General features: G+C 33.0%; 1 protein-coding gene across 1 annotated transcript in view; it reads left to right on the top strand.

The window, feature by feature from the left end:
• Window positions 1–17,001, top strand: part of LAMA1 (laminin subunit alpha 1) — a 184,648-nt gene that overhangs the window by 115,879 nt on the left and 51,768 nt on the right. Inside the window, exons 34-41 of the mRNA XM_012541536.2 lie at window positions 154–249; window positions 2,926–3,037; window positions 3,487–3,649; window positions 7,193–7,403; window positions 7,973–8,089; window positions 8,172–8,335; window positions 13,856–13,991; window positions 15,172–15,265. Coding sequence (XP_012396990.1) covers window positions 154–249; window positions 2,926–3,037; window positions 3,487–3,649; window positions 7,193–7,403; window positions 7,973–8,089; window positions 8,172–8,335; window positions 13,856–13,991; window positions 15,172–15,265 — 1,093 coding nt within the window. The remainder of the gene's footprint in view (window positions 1–153; window positions 250–2,925; window positions 3,038–3,486; window positions 3,650–7,192; window positions 7,404–7,972; window positions 8,090–8,171; window positions 8,336–13,855; window positions 13,992–15,171; window positions 15,266–17,001) is intronic.

The following is a 17,001-nucleotide window of genomic DNA, read 5'->3' as shown; positions in this document are numbered from 1 at the left end:
TCAATTAATCTTTCATTAATGTCATTCTAGGAAAGGAATTTCTGTAATGAAAGGAAATCAGTAATTAAGAAAAAAGACTACAATGAAAATCTATGGGAGAACTAGAAACTTTTAATTAAAAAAATTGTAATTTGTTTCCTTTGCCCTTTGCAGGAGTCATTAGCAAGTAATAAAATGACAGTTTCACTGGAAAGGGCAAAAAAGCAACTTGAAGGCATTTCAGAAGACACAGAAAACTTGCAGAAAGAGGTGAATAATGAAACCTCATTATTTTTGTGAAGATACACATGTGAGAAGCTCTTCTAGATTGGTGTCAAATTCAAATAGGAATGGTTGCCTGGCTGAGGCGGGGGGAGTTAGGGGTAGGGGACATTGCATATTTACTTAGAAAAAACTACAAATTAGCATTTTATCTATATTGTGTTTTTATTTATTTTGTGAAACATATCCAAATTACATTTTAATCTGGTGTGGAAATTTTTCCTGACTTTTTGAGTTTTGACATCTCTGTTCTAGGGGAAGTTTCTCTGAATTGTTTGTTAAAGAAATGAATTTTAAAAGGTGTAAGGCCATTTTGTTGTAATAGAAATAGCACTGGTTTAGAATTCAGAAGACTTGGTTTCCTATTCTCACCATGTTATGACTAGATGGTGTTTGTCCTTTGTTCTCAAAGAGGACCATGATATCATGCATGGTCCATGATATGCAAGTGGATTGGATTTAGGTGAGGGAGGGCTGGGCAAGGTCACCTGCCTCACTTTCACCTCCAGAGACATCTGGGTCCAGTGGCAAGCTATAGACCAAGATGACTGGAGATGGCCGTGCATGAAATGAGAAACCTTGGCCTAGATGGATGACCTTGGACAAATCAGCCAAAAAATTCTAGAATGTTTGCATTGGAATGACCTTATGAAGTGGTTTAGCTAGCTGTGGAGCATGGTGCTTAAAAGATTTGTAATCAGGAAGACCTAAATTCAAATTCCATTTTAAACACTAGTTGTGTGATGTTCTCTGTGCTTCAGTTTCCTTATCTGTAAAATGGATACCTACCTTCCCAGAGTTGTTATGAGGATCAAATGAGTTCATCTATTTTGTAAAATACTCTGCAAACTTTGAAGTACTAAATCAATGCCAATCTGCCTCTGTCTATAGAGGCTGAATGACCATCTTTTTCTTTTTCCTATTCAAATTTCAGTACTGACTCTACACACAGTGAGCCCCTAATAAATGTTGATGAAATTAAATAGATCTTGAATTGCTTTTCTCTGCCCTCCTACAAGTAATAATATTTCTCTAGATCTAACAATCATCACATCTTACAATTTACTGTAAAATGGGTTCAAAATCCTAGCTCAGTGTCTTATCTTGGGCAAGTCAGTAACCTCTTTGAATCTCGGTTTTGTCATTTGTAAAATGAAAGAATTAAACCAGATGATTGCTGAGGTCCCTTTAGCTCTAAATCAAAGGATTTAGATTTAATACATATTTTTGCCACATGGTTAATCTTGCTAGTACATCTTCAGCAATAAATAATTTTCACAAATAAAAATAAAAATATTGGTAATGAACATCATCTTTTCTAGTTTTTTTGTCTTACAGGTGAAGCAATGAATGCCAAGATTACAGTGAATTGTTTAAGAAATTAAAAATAAGTTCATTTATGTCTATCATAAATGCTTACTTTGGCCATTATATTATTATGTATTAAAATACTAATCTTTTATAAAAACTTTAAAAATATATTTTAATAATCTTATTAAACTTAATTTTTGTAAACTAATAAATAAATGCCAATTATTATAATCCGATGCTTTAATTTTAGATATGATAAAATTCAAGGCCAGAAATGTTTAGCAATCTATTTAAAGGTCTACAGTTATTTAGCTTCTCCAATATCAATATACCCTTTTGTAAAATGGGTTTTCTGAAATTCATTTGAACCATAAAACTATAGTCCTTGATTACCTGGGAAAGGTATTTTACTTACTCTAAGCCTCAGTTTCCATTCTCTGTAAATAGAGATAATATAATTTTTGCATTGCCTATTGCTTCCATAGAACTATGGTATCAAATTAAATAGTGTATGAAAAGCACTCTTAACATTTTACCTAGTGCTTCAATCAATCTGTAAACATTATTTAATATTTATTCTGTGGCAGGTACTATGTAAGGTACTAGAAATATACATACAAAGTATAAAATAATTTCAACAGATACATATAGAGGTATATATCAAACAAGTAAAAGGGAATAAATATAATATACTTAAAATTAAATTATTTGGAACAAAGTATACCAGCCACTAGGTGATCAGGAAAGATTTAATATAGGAAATGGAATGGCACAGAAAGGGGGTGTAGGAGGACAAGATAGAAGACCTATTTTGTTGTTTTACAAGTGTAAGAGGGGGAGTAATTGTGAAGGGCATTAAAGGTTGAGTAAAGGAGTTAATGTTTGATCCTAAAGGCAATAGGCAGCTTTTGGAGGTGACTGAGTAGAAGAGTGATTTATTATAGGTCTGTTTAAGGTAAATTATTTTGGCAGCATTGTATGAGATGGACTAGAATGATGGGAGACTTGATTCAGGGAACTATTTAGGAGGCTGTTACAATAATCTAGCTAAGAGATGATGAGAGCCCAAACTAATGTAGTAACTATTTAAGAAAAGAGAAAATTTGATCAAATGCAAGAGATGTTATAGAGATGGAAACAGTAGGTTTTGGTGATTGAATAGATATGTAGAATGAGGGAAAATTGAGAAATTGAGAATGATATCAAGTTTACAAACCTGGGAGACCAGAGGGATGATTGTGCCTTGAATAAAAATAGTGGAATTTGTTAGTGACATTTGTGAGTTGTTGTTTTCATTATGTTTTAGTTAAAGCTTGTGCATTATTTCTTACCATGTTTTTTATTTTTTATCAGCTCACCCAAGTATTAGAGAGCAGCCAGCAGTTGAATGTCATCACGGAAAAAATACTGAAGAAGAGTCAAGATTTAGCCACACTTATTGAGAAACTGAGGACTAATATCAAAGGTAGTGTGCATAATATTTAATGTTGAAGATCACATCTGTTTTTTTTTTTAAAAATCTATTTTATTGTTTTTCAGAGTATCTATGAGAACCAAAAATTTCACTGTACTCCCAACCTCATTTATATTTTTGACAACATCCAGATAAGAAAACCACTTTTTGTCTTATTTAAACTTGACTCTATAGTTTAGTTAAAATGTTAAAACTTTAAATTACTCCTCATTTTAGAAATCTAAATATTTTCTTCCTTTTGGGGAATAGTTTAATTCTACATATTAAGAAGTACAGGATAAAGACATAAGGAATTGTGTTATACTAAAATGCGGCATTAGGGGGCAAAAGCAAGCTAAACATATTTGAATGAAACAATAATATCAGAAATACAGGTAGTTCTAATGATCTTTCCATACTTTTGTCAATGACATTAATAGTTCGACTCATTTCCTTTGTAGTCATCGTTGAAGAAGCAATACTTTTAAATGAGAGCTGGAGTGTCAATCCACAGCTGCCCAATGCTACTCTGCAAAACATGAGAGAGGACATTGAATCCATGCTGGAAGTCTTACAGAAAAGGAATCTCATGCAATTACACCAAAATGCTACTGCTGAGCTCAAGTAAGTCTCATAAAGTATAATTAAGAATCTGAGCAATCATGTATCAACATGGACTTTCTTACTCTGGGCATAAAGAAAGGAAATTGCAAATGAGGGAAAAGGGGCAAAGAATTGTCCCAACAAATGGTTACATTGTAACAAGTCCTCATTTAGGAATAAAATAAATCCATAGAGAAGATTTGAGTTAGAGAAATATGCAAATTAGGGGAAATGCCAAGTAAGGCTAAAAGTTTAGGACAAGCTAATATATCAATAACATGTAGCTCAGTTTTATTTCTTTGAATCACTTTGACAAAGAATAATATGATTTTTTTAAATGTAGAAATCATGTAAGGGTTTTAGAGGCAAGAGTTGGAGTCTTGAGTTCTATCAGAGCTAAGTTTAACAGCCAAATGGCGCTACTAGCTGCTATCTTCTTCCTATTTGGTAGGAAAACTCTGGAGCTAGAGATTCTCATACTCACCCTGGTGATTATGAGCTTCCTCTCAACCAGGGAGATAATGCTGAGAAAGTATGGAGCTTTTCATGATTATCAAAGAATGACTTTGATCCCTGAGTTCTTCTTCCCTCTAGGGGAGTAATATTGATTTCATTCAATATTAAACTTCATTGATTTGTTAAAATTATTTTGGGGCCCCACTTTTAGAAAACCCCATTTTCTCCATAAATTTTGGGAATTTCAAAGAACCCCAGTCATGTGACCTCAGCATAATTAAGTGTCCACAAGGCCAACGAACATGTTTTACCACAGATAATACTTTGTTTTAGGTAAAGAATTGTGTACAAAAGCAAAGCACACAATTCCTTTGTAGTAACAATGGATAACAAAATATTATAGAAACACAACCTCTCCCACATCCTGGCAGTCCCTAGATAGCATGTAAACTGTTCTGAACACAGGAATACTTGGATAGACTATTTAAATCTTTACTCTACCTGTATGGACAAAGGAGTGTAGACAATATGGGTCGGTTCCCAAAAGCTGTTCATGTCAAACATCCAATAAAAGTGGTATTTAAATGAAAATTCTGGATCCAAGTCTCTTGGAATGGGGTATGGAACTCATGAAGGTCAGTGCTTTTACTAATCTTAACTGACCTTTTACTAAAGGGAAACTTCAATTGATTTCTCTCTTTATAAGGAGTAGTATTATCCTTTCTCCCTATGTTCCCTTAAAACTTCAGCCATTTTTTCATAGTCTTGCTAGCTCCTGTTTTATACCTCCTCCCTACATAATCTTCCTTGTACCAAACCCATCAAGCTGTGCAGAAAAAGCATTTTAGGAAGGACTTTGTTAAGCTAGACAGTATCCAGAGGAGTGCAATCATGATGATGTAGAAGCTAGAAATCTTACTAGATGAGGATTTCTTGAAAGAATTTGAGATGCTTAGCTTAGAGAAGACAACTTTAATTGGATGGAGAGCTCAATCTCCAAGTATTTGAGTAAAAAGTAATGGATAGATGTGGCAAAGGGGCAAATTTAGAGCATGTTGGAGAAAGCTTCCTAATAATTTAAACTATTTATGACTAGAATGAACTACCTTGGAAGACAATGGTTCTTCTTCACTTCTGATCTTCAAATAAGCTGGAAAAACCATTTGTTGGATATACTATAGGTAGAATTTTTGTTCAGGTAGGTTTGGACCTAATTCATGAATACTCCCTTTTAATTTTAATATTCTATAAATCATGCTGCTAGCATTTATTCATTTATTAGCTGTGTGAAAAATTACAAGTCATTTAACTTTTCTGAACTTCAGTTTCCCCCTCTGTAACAGGGTAATAAAAATGCCACATGAGGCATTATGAGATGAAAAATAGTAGTAAAAGTAGTAAAAAAGTAAAATATAAAATTTTTAAAAATATATATAACAAAATATAAAAAATAAAAAAATAGAAGTAGTAAAATGGCTCATAAACTTCAGAGAAATGTGAGCTATTATTGTGATAACAAACTGAACTCTAGGAAAAAGAAGGTAATTACTGGCTAGGACTAAGATTGGTGCCATGTGTTCATGACTTGACTGTATCACATGGCATAACAACACTACAGGTTTGATAACAGTTTACCTTTCCTCAATTGCTGCATTGCATAAAATCCTAAAGTGACAGCTCAAAGGGACCTTACAAAGTATCTAATTTAGGCAGAGAGACTCATGGACTTGCCCAAGGTAGCATGAATGGAAAGGGACAAAACTGGGAATTCTATTGATTATAAGGACAATGCTGCTAATATTATATTGAGGTCAGTTGCCAGAAACATGCTTGTTTCCTGTACAGTTTTTCAAGTGTTTTTTGGTTCTTATGTTATCTATTATATTGTCTAATTTTCAGTCAGAGTTGAAAGTCATCAAAATGGTAGTAAGTGGATCAATTATTTTCAAACTCTCTGAATTAAAATGTTTTCATTGTATATGATCCAGGTAAGCTGACACCTATAAAATCTTGTGCTTTGAAGTTTTGTAATGGAACTTTTAAAATTTTTTGAAGACTCTCCCAACAGATTGAAATACTTGGCTAAGAAGCACAATGGATAAAGCATTGAAATAAAAAATTCCATCTCAGACACTTGCTTAATAGCTTTTGTCCCTGAACAAGTCATTTACTTGTTCTCAGCCTCAGTTTCCTCATCTATAAAATGAAGATGATAACATTACCTTATCTTACAAGGATTAAATGTTACAAGGATTTAATGATATAATATTGGTAAACTGCTTTGAAAATATTAAAGCTTTATATAATTCATTATTTATAAGACATTCTACCACTGTGAGAGATTGGTATATAGAGAGCTCATCATATTTTGTATAAGAAGATTCAAAGTGACTTAAACAAACAGTTAATTTTTTTCAGGGACTAGGAGGACTTCTTTGCTTTTCTATAATTCTGGTGTATCATATAGATAACTTTTGTGTGATTCCAAGGAATTTTGAAATTTTTCTTCATCGGATAAAATTGTCAATGGGTCACAGAAAGTCATAATATATAAATATACAGATAATTTCATATTGAATCTGAAAAAAGTTCTCATTTGTTCATATTATTTCTATTTTCAAATGTAAAATTATATATTCTATATTCCATTGAATTAGTATTTTTAGTACAGTTAGAGCTGTTTTTATTTTTTTGTGTATATTCTAAAATATATTTATTGGGATAGTTTCTTCTGATACTTTTAAAAAATATTGTTAATAAAATTTGAGAATGGAAGTCCCAGATTTCATCAATGTTTATTAAATTTAAAGGAACCTTACTGATTTATCAAGACAAATGCAAATAAGAATGATATTCTAAACTAGCATTCTTTTTCAATAAATAAGATGTCTGAAAAGCTTTTTAAAAACCTAAAAGAATATATAAATATTAGATATAATTATTATTAGCAGGTATTACTCTTTCTACTCTGGAGAAATAGAAATTTTGCATTCTCACATCAAGAAAACTCAAAAACAGTTTTGTTGTTAATTTCTAGACTTGATATGGAGAGACTCCTACCACCTTCTTATCAAAGCAACCATTTACTGATCATTTGTATCATTTTAGAGCTGCCAAGAATTTATTGATGCAAATTCAGAAGAATTATCAAAAACCACAGCGAGATCTGAAGGAGCTGAAAGAGAAAGCAAATAACTACTTTTTGGAGTATAGCATCAAACTACAGGAAGCACAAGCTTTAGTTAATGAAGCAGATGCCAAAACCAAAGAGAGCAACCGTCTGTTGCTTATTATCACTACTAATTTGAAAGAATTAAATGTAAGTATGATGAAATTGTTTTAAAAACTGAGAAAACCTACTATAAAATTACATTGAAAATTTCATAGTGAATCTGAAAATAAACCTCTTTGTAGTCTCACTATACTCAAGTATAAAAATAGAGTTTCTATACCTCATTTATTTAGTACACCATTATAGAATGTAAGTGTTAATGTTTATGTCCTATAAAACAAAGCTTCTTAAACTGTGGCTTGTGACCCCATATGGGATCACTTATTATAAGTAAGTGCTTGATTTGTACATTTATTTTATATACCTATATACTCAGGGTCACATAAAAATTTCTCAGGCAAAAAGTGCTGAGAGCAGAAAAACTTTAAGAAACCCTATTACAAAATACTTAGATGCCATTTTAAATTTGTAATGGAGTTTGGTAATAAAAGAACTTAACCTATCCAAACCCCTCAGATTTAAATGAATACATGCACACACATATATTAAAAATTTTAAATAATTAAGTAAAAATACAAAATATTGCACTAAGTAAACACATCTAGGAAAAAGGGGGTTTTATGAAGTTTTCTATTAACAGATGATTTCTCTTAAAGGATAAAAAACTGCATGTTTTGGAAAACCAAAATTTGTCATCTACATTGATTGAAAAAGGGAAAGGACTCATAGCAGTTATTGCTGCACTTGCAAAGGATGCCAAAAATGCTACAGAGGTAAGTGTGTATGGGAATATATTTATAGATATTTATGCACACACACATATATACACATTAAAATATTCATTTATCTGTATAGAAGTTAGAGCTTCATCGTGATGAGCTTCTCTTGTGGAGTGCCAAAATCAGACATCATGTGGATGAATTAGTCATGCAGATGTCTAAAAGAGGAGCCCTTAACCTTGTCTATAGGGCAGAGGATCATGCAGCTGAGCTGATGAGACTGGCAGATTTGCTAGATAGGTAAGTCTTTTGGATGATAAGGACTGGACATGCTATAAACTATTGGTTACTTCTTAAATACTGGGTTTGTTCTTTTTTTTCATTTGTGTAAAATGTGGGGAAACCCGTTAATATTTGAATAGACTGCATGCTCTGGGTTCATGCTCCCAAACATCACCTACACAAACAGATAGGATCTCCAGAGCACCAAGACATTTCTTATGCTGCTAAACTTTCTGGTGTACTCTAATGACTTGGGAAGTATCTTTCTGAAGCCATTTGCCAAGACAGTCCTCACTGGTATGCTTTTACCACCACCCTCCCCCCAGTGATTTTCAATTGATATCAATTAGCCAGACTTAATTAGCTTTTAGAAATGTGTATTTTCTTTTTCTTTGCTGGGGGGGACAATCAGGGCTAAGTGACTTGACCAGCTAGTAAGTGTAATCCATCTAGAAACTGGATTTCACTTCAGGTCCTCCTGACTCCAGGCCCAGTGTTCTATCACTGTACCACCTATCTATCCCAGAAAGGTATATTTTTTTAAGGTAATAAAAAGAATAATTTGTGAAAAACATACCTCCAAAAGTCTGTGACACATTTTCCAACCAGTACATAAAAAGTTTGGGGGAAATGAGTGCTGAAGTCCTTGAAATGTTTCTCTTAGAGGGCATAAATTCTCTGCTTAGTCTCTTCTGGAGCCTTGAAATCTGTTTCTTCTTATCATGTCTAGTCTGTCTTCCTTTCCTGATATAGACAGTATTTCTAGCCAGTGTTTTCTCAGGAACTCTGCTAGATTTCCAAATCCTCAGACTCTTAACCCTGTCTAGTTCCCAACATATTCCTTCTAGCACAGATGTAGCCCATGCTTGCCTCCTTATTTCCAACTTACTGCGTTGCTTGGGCAAGCTCCACAAAGTGTGACTCTAATCAATCTAATCAAATTTCTCCTGCAATATCACTCTATCTCACCAAATGGCTTTCAAAAACATTTAAATTGATCAAAGATTTTTCACATGTAGCTATTGGGTGCAATAGATTGAGTGCTTGATCTCACTCTTGAGTTCTGAGTGCTTAAAAATCCAAGTTCAAACATGACTTCAAACACACACTTGTATGACTCTAGACCTGTGTGACACTTAACCTCAGTTCCCTCAACTGTAAAAAGAAAATAATAATAGCAACTATGTCCCAAAATGTTATAAAAATCAAATAAGATCGTATTTGTAAAACCTTTTGCATAATGATTAACAAATAATTGATATATAAATACTAGCTATTACCATTTTAGTGTTATAAATGTTTTATTATAAATATTTGCTGTTATTATTTTTAAATTATTATTACACATGGTCTGAAGCATGTGGTTGACTAATTCAATGGAAATCTAAGCCTTATTCATATTTAATGAAACTACTCAAATGTGCTTCTCACTTTGCCAAGATATTAGGGTTTTAGTATCTTGTTAAATAACAAGTAAGTACCACCTTACATTAGAAATGTGGTATTTCTTACTAGTTCTTATTGATCTTTAAAATCATTACAAATTGCTGATCACAAATTTCACTAAATAGTTGTCTTGAAGACATTACTCTTCTGAATCAAGTCCAAAAGCAATAAGAGTTGGTATTTACTTGATGCTTTAAGGTTTGTAAAGCATTTTACAGACCTTATCTCAGTTTATTCTCCCAACAATCTTATGTGATAGATGCTGCTATTATCTCCATTTTATAGTTGAAGAAACTGAGATTGAGTGAGATGAAATGACTTGGCCAAGTTCATATAGCTATTAAGTAGCTGAGGCCAAATTTGAATTCTGGTCTTTCTGATTCCAGATCCACAATATCCATGCTCTGATTATTGCACCACCTAATTGCCACAAATATAGAATACCTTTGTGTGCCCAGTACTCCTCTTTGAGAGGATATAAAATAAATGAATACACTGTTCTTGTCCTAAAAGAGCTTATAGTAATGTTGTAGACCCACATACTATATCTTTGGGGCACTAGGAAAGCCTTCAGCCTTCCAAAATACCACTCCATTCACTATTACTTCACATTCCGATGTTTTTGTTAAATACTTTGTGAATTTTACTCACTTTGGTCCCTTAAAAATGTAAATAGTCTGTTGTACAATATAAATTGTACTTGTCGTTTATACCATAGTATACTTTCTTTTTTTTCCAGACTATTTTCTGATATCTGAATATCGATAGAAGATTAAAAGATTATTATAAGGAAAGTAAAAACACCAACAAGCTGAGAAGGGCACATAAAGGAGATACTTGGATCCCAAGAATGGGATTTATCTATTTGATAGTTTTGAACAGGGCCAGCTTGTTAACATAAGACTTACTAAAATTATTGAAGGAAAAAATCACTTATTTATTTGTGCAATACACCAACTTGGTACTACATCATTTCTTCCTTCTTTTCATCCATCCCTAAAAAAAAGAGGAAAATGCAAAAGTAATCTTATTGAATTTACAGTCAAGTTATGCACTTGATTATTTAATGTATGAATGGTAAAGGAAATTGAACTCAAAATACAAATGATTATCATCTTGTACCTATAAGTCACTGAATTTTACCAGCCAAATGGTTGCTAGTAACAAATGCTGATATTTTTGGGGGGATGACTAGCCTCAATAACCTTGGAAAGAAAATGAAGTGATTTACTCTGCAGGCCTAGGGGATGTGTCAATTGTCAGATTTCATTTTCTAGATAGAGAGTGGTATGAAATTGTACCATCCACCCTTTGGAAAGTTTGTAAATGAATTGTTGCCTACTGAAAATGAATTCCAACTGATTGAAATATCAACTGATAAGCCAGAAAATATCTCAAGTGAATCGTATCAAATTAAGACATACCTGTGAGTGAGAAGCAACTTTAGATGTGCTTAGCAGAGTTATTTGAAAATGTATGAGCTATTTTTCAACAATAAGGTGATTCAGAACAATTCCAATAGATTTGTGATGGAGAAAGCCATCTGCATCCAGAAAGAGGACTATGTAGACTGAATGTGAATCACAACATAATATTTTCATCTTTTTTTGGTGCTAATGCTTCTTTTTTCTCATTCCTTTTCTTTTTTGATCTGATTTTTTATGTGTGTGTAACATGATAATTATGGAAATAATTTTAGAAGAATTGCACATTTTGGATTTTTTATTTGGATTATTTACAGTCTGGGGCAGGGAGAAAAATTATTACACAAGGTTTTTCAAGGGTGAATGTTGAAAATTATCTTTACATTTATTTTGAAAATAAAAGGCTATTATTAAAATTTTTTTAAAGAAAAAAAAAGAGAATGTATGAGCTAGAGAGATAACAGAATGAACAGTAAAAATCAGTGTCCTTATGCAAGGTGCATTTCTCCTTCCCACCTACTACTCTTTATCCATTTGTATGCTAAAGGCGTAGAACAAGATAATGAAAAATAGGAACTCATAGTGCTAAAGAGTGTTGGATAGGAGCAGAAAGAATTGTGTAGTGCAATAAGCCCCCATTTCCTTGGATGAAGTCAAACAAAATCATGGTTAAGCATCTGATATTGTATGTCCTTCCCCTCATACAGTTCTTTTAAGTTTAAAGGAGATAAAAGTAACACTAGGCAAAAATATTTTGAATATTTATGTTGTTGTTTTTTCAGTTGTGGAAGATTTTTGGTGACCTCATTTAGGATTTTCTTGGCAGAGATACTAGAGTGGTTTATCATTTCTTTCTCCAGTTTGCTTTACAAATGAAGAAACTGAGATAAACAGGGTTAAGCGATTTGCCTAGGGTCACATAGATAGTTAAGTGTCTGAGTCCAGATTTCAACTCAGGTCTTTTTGACTCCAGTCCTGATGTTTTATCCACTGTGCCTACTAATTGCCCTGAAAAGTTACAGTAGGAGCTTTAAAATCAAGGTAGCAGGCAATTTTAGCAGCCTACCACACACTATGTTAAGCACTAGAGATAAACACAAAGAAAATCAGAAATAGTTTCTGATCTCAATTAATAATCTAATGGGAAAAAGAAGAGGAGAAAACATGTAAATAATCATATAAACAAAATATGTATAGGATAAATTGGAGGTAATTACAAAGAGAGGCCACTAGTATTAGGAGGTGTCAGAAAAGATTTCTTGTAGAAGGTAATTTTTTATTGAAACTTGAAGGAAGCCAGAAAATTAAAAAAAAAAAAATGATGAGGGAGAGAATTCCAAGCATGAGAAATTTCCATGATAAATGCATGAAGTTGGGAGATGGAGCTTCTTGTATTCAGAATAACAAGGAGGTTAGTATCATTGCCTTATATAATATATGGAGGAAGGAGTAAGTTTAGAAGAATGGAAAGGAAGGACTAACTTTAAAAGACAAAGAAAAGATCTTATATTAATTGCTGAAGATAGGGAGCCACAAGTCATTTATTGAATAGTGGAGTGACATGGCCAGACCTACAACTAGAAAAATCATTTTAGCAGCCAAGAAGAGGACAGATTAAAGAGGAAAAAGGCTTGAGGTAGAGAGAGCCATCAGAAAATTATTAAAAATATTTCAGTCAGGAGGTAATGGAGCAGCTAGTTAGTATAGTGGAGTGGAATGAGTGTAGAGTGAGGAAGACTCATCTTCCTATGGATCATAATTGACCTCAGACACTTGCTAGCTATGTGACCCTGGGCATATCACTTAATCCTGTTAGCCTGTTTCCTCATCTGTAAAGTGAGCTGGAAATGGCAAAACATTCCAGTATTTTTACCAAGAGAACCTCAAAAATAGTTATAAAGATTGAATATGATGGAAATGCCCAAACAGCAAATGAGGTGTTAGGGAATGTATTAAGGTGGTGGTAATGTCAGGGGAGAGAAAGGGGCACATATGAGAGATATGTGGCTGAATCAATAGGACATGCAACAGATCAGATATTGGAAAGAAAGAAGGAGGTGTTAAGGATACCATTTAGCTTTTGAGCCTGGCTATTTAGAGTGATGATAGTATCCTCAACAATAATCCAGAAATTAGGAAGAGAAAAAGATTTGAAGGGGAGGAGATAATTAACTTTTGGAGATGTTGACATCTAATTCAAGATATCCAACAAGAGATTGGAGATGTGAGATTGGAAGTCCACAGAAAAGTTAGGGCTAGATAGAAATCTAAGGATCATCAGCATAGAGGTGCTAATTGAATCTATGGCAACTAATTTAATACCAAATGAAATAATATAGAGGGAGAAGAGTAGCGATCTCAGGACATAAGCTTGGGAAATACCCATGATTAGAGGGTCTTGGGTGGAGATCCAGCAAAGACTGAGGAGTGGTCATTCAGATAAGAGAATCAGGAAAGAACACTGGTCTTGAAAATCTAGAGAAGGGGTACTATCTAAAGAGAATGGGTGAAAAGATTACAGAGAGTTCAAGAAAAATGAGGATTGAGAAAAAGCCATTCCAATTGTCAATTAAAAAACTCTTATTAATAACTTCTGTCAACAAATTTTATGAGCTAATTTTATTTGTTTAATATGTAGTAAAAGTTTTCTAATTTTGTTACCCTGCAGGGGCCTTACAGATGTAAGAGATATTTCTCTCAATGCAACAAATGCTGTCCATGCCCATTCCAGTATCCAAAACTTGATTGAAGGTGCAGAAAAATTGGCTGTGGAAGCTCTCAGGAAAGCAGAAATTACAAATTTGGTAAGGAAGAAACATTGGGCTTTTAAGGTTTGTATGTAGGTTTTGTTACTTAGGACCTTCTTTTTAGGAACATTTCATAAAATACATAATGGTTAGATCGAGAACCTCAAATTTGTGCTTAGCAACACATTTAATTATTATCATAATAAAAATGATTAGGGAAATAATGATGTAACTAATATTCATATAGAGCTTTACATATTGTAAAAAATTTCATTTTGCAATATTATGATCTCTATTTTGCAAATCAGCAAACTGAGGCTGAGAGTCTTGCACAATCATAAACAATAGTAAATGTCTAAATCAGTTCTTCCTGACTTCAAATGCCAAGACTCTATCCACTAAACTACAAAGCTGTTTACAAAAAAAGAAGAGCCCTTTTATACTATTGTTTTCTTTTCTACAAAGTGACTATTATTCCAGGTAACATTCGAATACCTTTATGCATTGCCTGATTTTGTTATCAATGACTGATTTTTCTTTATGATTTTTAATATACCCCCTCCTCTTCTATTCTTACTGTTGGAGCAAACTAGACTGATAATGAAGCATAGTTAGGTCCTGATTAATGTGAATAGGTAGTAAAGTGGATAGAGAGACTCAGGGACTAGATTCGAGGAAACCTGAATTCAAGTATAGCTCAGCTAGGGAGCAAATCATTTAATCTCAATTTCCTCATCTGTAAAATTAGTGGGAGAAGGAAATGGCAAATAATTCCAGTATCTTTACTAACAAATGGGGTTGTAAAGAAAAGGCACAACCAAACAACATTAATGAATCTCAAAATGATCATATCTATTCAAATTTAACTATTTAGAATTATATTTGTGTAAAATATTGTCATCAGTTTCAGCCCAATGAAAATATTCCATGCAAATTCAAATAATGGGACTATGTCAGGAGATCCATTTTTTTTGTACTAATCAAGACCTTGATTTGGATCAGAGTAAAAACTTGGCACATAAAACATGAACTAGAATGTGCCATATATCTCATCTTTTTGTGCCTCAGTTTCCCTGACTCTAAGATGGGGATGATAATACTGTACTTAGTTTCTCATGGGGAAGCTTCAGAGAAAGTATTTTCAGACAGTAGGCTTGTTTTAATAAAATAATTACTCTCTCCAGCAAGGAATTTACTCACATGCATTTATCATGTTTGGCTTGATTCTGGTTTTCAGTCAGTGGAACCTCTTCTTTCTAATGGGAAAGTAGCTCTCCAGCATGGTGCCAAACTTCTAAAGGAAGCCAACAATCTGGATGGAAAAACTAAAGGTCAGTTGCTTAAAATGATCTTGTTCAGTTCCTTATAAAAATGAGCAAACTTAAGGAGTGTATTATAAAAACTGCTATTGCCTTTCCTCCTTCTGATGAGAAGGGGCCATGACTTTTTGAAAATTTAAAGGACATTCTTTTCCATTTCCTAAATTTAATTGAAAAATATAAACATTTTCCATCACATTTTTTCCAGTTCAAAATCAAGCAAATTCTACTTACTAAATCACAGTCCATGTATCTGTTAAACTATGCAGTCACATCTTTCTTTCCAGTCATTGTAATCCATCTTGATAATTACAACAAACATCGAGTTCTTCCTATCCTGATCCCCTAGAGGCTTTATTACCTGTCATTCTTTTACACATTTAATCATATCCATGTTTAGTACTTTATTGTGTACTGCCATTCACTATTCTTTCATTATTTCATAGATATAAATATTGACTCCCAACACTATCATCAAGTAAGAACTTTGTTTTGCTTGTTCTTTTGACTATAATAAATGGTCCTATTTCTTATTTATTTTCCTTTCTACTATATAAACATCAACCAAGACACAATATTTATTAGTATTAATTCTACTTCTAACAGGTATAGCTCCATCAAAATTAGATAAATTTGATCACATTCAATGATTATCTCTGATTATTTTTCAATCAACAAAATCCTTTGTTTGTGAAGGGGAAAAATAGCCTTCAGTATTGTATATTCTAGTTACAATTGTATATTCTAGTATTTTTCTAGTTATTTCTTTTATATCTTCCATAGAACCTAACACAGTGTTCACCCATCCATAGTAGTTGCTCGCTTAGGTCACCCTATTTCAATTGTATAATGTTAATTTTATTATTGTTTTTCACAATATCTGAAGTTTTACTCAGGGCAGCAGATCCTTCTAGATAGCAGAATCACATATTATATGCATTCTAGGAAGCTAATATACTTCATTTGTCATTTCTTTGATAAATCTAACAAATGAAAATTACATGTTTGAAGATAATTTGAAAACAAATCATATATCAGTAGAAGCTTACCAGTGCTAATGATCTGGAATGTACTTGTCACCTTAACACGTCCTTTAAATGTTAAGTCCATCAGAATATTTTCCCCCAGAAACAATGCATGAGTTATGATCGAATCTGTCTCCTAGTGTTTTTTTCCATAAAGAGTCTCATAGCTGCTGTCTTCTCCCATGAATGGATGAAAGCACAACGAAAATAACAATTATTTTCTTTCAAAGTGACAAAACATGTAGAATTGTTTGTGTCATCACATGAAAAAATAAAGAAAGCACTGGATATAAGCCCCAGGAGAAAATGGAGGGGAGCTATACTCTGTTTATATAAAAATGAAGAGTATTTCATAGCCTGTGAAATACAAAATGTCATGGCTGTTTATGTTTAATTCAGAGCTATCATCTGAAGATAATGCATTTCAGCAGTGATTTAGTGTTATAGCAGCCCCTTAAAATCCAAATGTGATAGTCTGTTATAAACGAGGGGGAAAAGTAGAAAGGATTTAAGAAACTTTTCAAGGGAATAAAAAAGGATTTCTGGTAGAGAGAGCAGTAAGATTAATTTTTACTTATTTTCTTTAGCCTGAGGGATGAAAAAATCCTAGAATTGAGCATAATTATGAGTGGATGGCTGATTATATGAGTCAGAAAGAAGAACCCCCAAGTGAAGCTTTTTGGAAATTAGAGAAGAAATATCAATGAGATTTGAAATTAAGGA

Source organism: Sarcophilus harrisii, chromosome 1, assembly GCF_902635505.1.
Source record: "Sarcophilus harrisii chromosome 1, mSarHar1.11, whole genome shotgun sequence".
NCBI classification, from domain to species: domain Eukaryota; kingdom Metazoa; phylum Chordata; class Mammalia; order Dasyuromorphia; family Dasyuridae; genus Sarcophilus; species Sarcophilus harrisii.
Note: the sequence above shows the minus strand (reverse complement) of the source record. Positions and strands in the feature narration are given on the sequence as shown.